Raw genomic sequence first — 3,369 nt, 5'->3', positions numbered from 1 at the left:
CTGGCCCCAACCCAGAGCCTGAAATCCCAGCTGGAGTCCTCACCCCCCACGCATCCCAACCCTCTGCCCCAGCCCGGTGAAAGTGAGTGAGGGTGGGGCAGAGCAAGCGGTGGAGGGAGGAGTGATGGAGCGAGCAGGGCGTGGGGCCTCAAAGGGGCGGGACAGGGGTATTTGGTTTTGTGCCATTACAAAGTTGCCAATCCTACTTATGAGGTATCAAATAATTAAAATGAAGTCACATAATGCATTTTGTGATGAGATAAGCCTTGATTTGTTTAGTTTGTTCACTAATGGTCTGATCCTGCCAATGCTTATGCACCTGCAGGATTAGGACCTAAGGGTCCAATCTTGCAGTATGCCAGACACCTTCAACTTCCATTGAAAGGGAACACCCAGCTCTTCACAGGATCAGGCCCCTTTCCCCTAAAGGCCTGATCAAAAGTCTATTGAAGTCAATAAAAAAACTCCCATTGGCTTCAATGGACTTTGGCCAGGCTCTAATTTATACTGTCTCGTCCAATCGTTAGGGTGAATTAGTGATGTTCTACCATACTTCCCTTTACAGCTATCTCCCTACAGCTGTATCTAGTCTTGGTTTTTGCTATCCTATCCAGTTATTATTTTTTTTATTAAAAATTATTATTTTTCCCCTCCACATTCGTATGTAAGGCTGGGCAATTTTTCATGATTGACTCTGTGGTCACGTGGATTATTTTTTCATCTTTATTTAATCCAGACAAGATATTCAGTTCACAGCATATTTGCTCCTCTGAGGTGCCCTGGTGTGGCCTTTCATGTATTCTCATTATACCCCCATAGCTTTTCATGCCCCCTTAGGCCATGTTTTCCATGAAGTGATGACTTTACTGTTATTCACTCTCATCCCTTCTCTCTTCTACACTGGAGCATTTTTGCCCCTAAAAAGTTTAAGAAAAAGTATAAAAGTAAATTTTTACTGGATAACCTGGATGCTTTGTGACTAATGCTAAGCAGAGAAGTAGAGTGTTCAACCCAAATACATTTGGATTGTTTTCTTTGCCCGTAGAGCCACACAATTCAATGAACATGAATGCCTCCTGCTCCTGGCCAATATGGGGAAGTTAGTAATTTTACCACTTATGATGGAATGTAATGTGATACTGACAGCTGAAGTGAATCAGTTTGGCTGCATACACAGCCCAATGTTGCAATGCTTCTGTGCATTCAAAGCTCCCACTCACATCAATGGATATTTTGTGTGTATGAAAGAAATGCAGGAGCAGGTCCAAAATCACAGTATGTAAGATATTATCAGTAAGTCACATCTTTATTAATTTATTTATTGTAACTTTCCCCCTTATTCCAATCCCATTGTTTGTTGCTCTCATTCATTGTCTAAAATTAGGGCCCTGATCTTGCAATGCATTTATTGGATTGCAGGATAAGGGTCTAAACTAATCACTTCAGGGCAGAGAATGGGATGTTTTATTTATCTGCAAAGTATCTAATACACTTTTGTGTTCCATATAAATAATAAATAATATACATTTATCAGCATAAGCAAAAAAAGTATTAAACTGCAATTAATACATATACATAGTTTAGTATATTAAAAAAAACTATTTATGTTAAATAAAAATTCTATTTCCAGAGCAGAGTCCAATTCTACAGACAGTTACTACCAATGTCAATGAGACTTCTTAGAACATTATACCTGGTAGTGTTTGCAGGATCAGGCCCAAAGGTAAAAACAATGATCAGTTAAGCCAGCAAAATCAATTTACTCCAATATTAGGGCTCAAAACCTGCAACTGGATCTGTGCTAGTGGACCCTGTGCACCAGAGCAGACACACTGACTTCCATGTTTACAGGATGGGGCTCAAATGTTTTCTATCCTAGGTAATGCCACTAACTACAAAGTGACTTCTAATGATGGTAGTAACTTGTTTGTAGGATCAGGTCCTCTGTTCCCACTGCAAAACACTTTTAAAATTCATGTTTAAAATTTTTCTGTTCACCTAAGAAAGAATTCTCAAAACTTTTTCTGCCTCCTTTTTAAGGTGCTTTGAGATCCACTTATGAGAAAATGTATGAGCTAGATATGATTAATATTTAAATATTTTTAATTCAACACAGATTTAAAAATCTCTTTGTTGTTTTTGTATCCTAAATAACATGCGATCACACTATAATTTAATACTAAATAATTATTTGTTACATCAGCATAATAAAACTGTATTACGTACTGTATCTTGATGTAGCTATTTTCTTTTTTGCTGTATAGCGAACAATTGTGGCAACAGACAAACCTTGTAATTCAGATGAAATCAGACCTGCTGAGGTTGCACAACTGTTGAGGCGAGGGGCACATTAAATAAAGAATATGTAAATCTATAAAATATTTATCCAGGAGAAATAATAGCGGAGAGATATCAAGCTAACAGTTTTAAGTGAACGTTTACTGTTGACATCACATTTCTCCAGCTTCTCCCCCCGGATCCAGACTGACACTTTACACAGACATGCTGTTTGATGCGCCACACTGATTTCCAGTGAGGCTGCCGTGTTTTGAGAGGCTGGCGTGGAGAGGTGTAAACACAAGATCGACCAGCAGGAAGACACTGGCGTGCCTCAGACACGCAGGAAGTATTTCCTAGTGCAAAAAAAACAAAAAAGCAGTCTGGAGCATCACGTGCTCCCAAAATCTCGTTTCCCATCCCCAACTCCTGCTATCCCAACTTGGAAGGCAGCAGGCATGCGTGGTGTCCTCCTCCTCGCATGGTGACAGGCTCGTGTTATTGGCACCGAGCAGGGTGGAGAGGAGGAGGCAGGCAGGGAGGTGGGATTGGTGGGGGAGCTCTCTCGCTCTCGGCTGCCTTCAGCTGTTCCCATCCAAATGCCAGGCCAGCGCGCAGCCTGCAGCAGCCCCGTTTAACAGCGCAGCCCCGAGCAGAAGTTGGCGAGTTGCTGCTTGGGAAGGGCGGGCGGCTCCGGCGTTGGGGGGTGGCGGCTGCGGTCTATGAGGGACTCCCGGGCGCCGCAGGAACCGGCGAGCCATGGACGGGGGTGGGGGTGTCTCCTCCTCGGCCCTGGAGAAGAACGTGGCGGAGCTGACGGTCATGGACGTGTACGACATCGCCTCGCTGGTGGGGCAGGAGTTCGAGCGGGTCATTGACCAGCACGGCTGCGAGGCCATCGCCCGCCTCATGCCCAAGGTGGTGCGGGTGCTGGAGATCCTGGAGGTGCTGGTGAGCCGCAATCACATCAACCCCGAAATGGAGGAGCTGCGGCTGGAGCTGGATCGGCTCCGGCTGGAGAGGATGGACCGGATCGAGAAGGAGAAGAAGCACCAGAAGGTGGGAGATGGGGGGGTAGGGAAGAAAGGAGAC

The 3,369-nt window shown here is 44.3% G+C and overlaps 1 protein-coding gene across 5 annotated transcripts in view; it reads left to right on the top strand.

Moving 5' to 3' along the window:
- Window positions 1–2,688: 2,688 nt before the first annotated feature.
- Window positions 2,689–3,369, top strand: part of RILPL1 (Rab interacting lysosomal protein like 1) — a 37,345-nt gene continuing 36,664 nt past the window's right edge. For 2 of the 5 annotated variants that reach the window (XM_034790670.1, XM_034790669.1), the window contains exon 1: window positions 2,689–3,336. In XM_034790670.1, coding sequence (XP_034646561.1) covers window positions 3,037–3,336 — 300 coding nt within the window. In that variant the 5' untranslated portion in view covers window positions 2,689–3,036. The remainder of the gene's footprint in view (window positions 3,337–3,369) is intronic. The other 3 variants (XM_034790672.1, XM_034790673.1, XM_034790668.1) reach the window with 2 other exon arrangements.

The sequence above is a fragment of the Trachemys scripta genome, chromosome 15, assembly GCF_013100865.1.
Source record: "Trachemys scripta elegans isolate TJP31775 chromosome 15, CAS_Tse_1.0, whole genome shotgun sequence".
In the NCBI taxonomy this organism is placed as follows: Eukaryota; Metazoa; Chordata; order Testudines; family Emydidae; genus Trachemys; species Trachemys scripta.
Note: the sequence above shows the minus strand (reverse complement) of the source record. Positions and strands in the feature narration are given on the sequence as shown.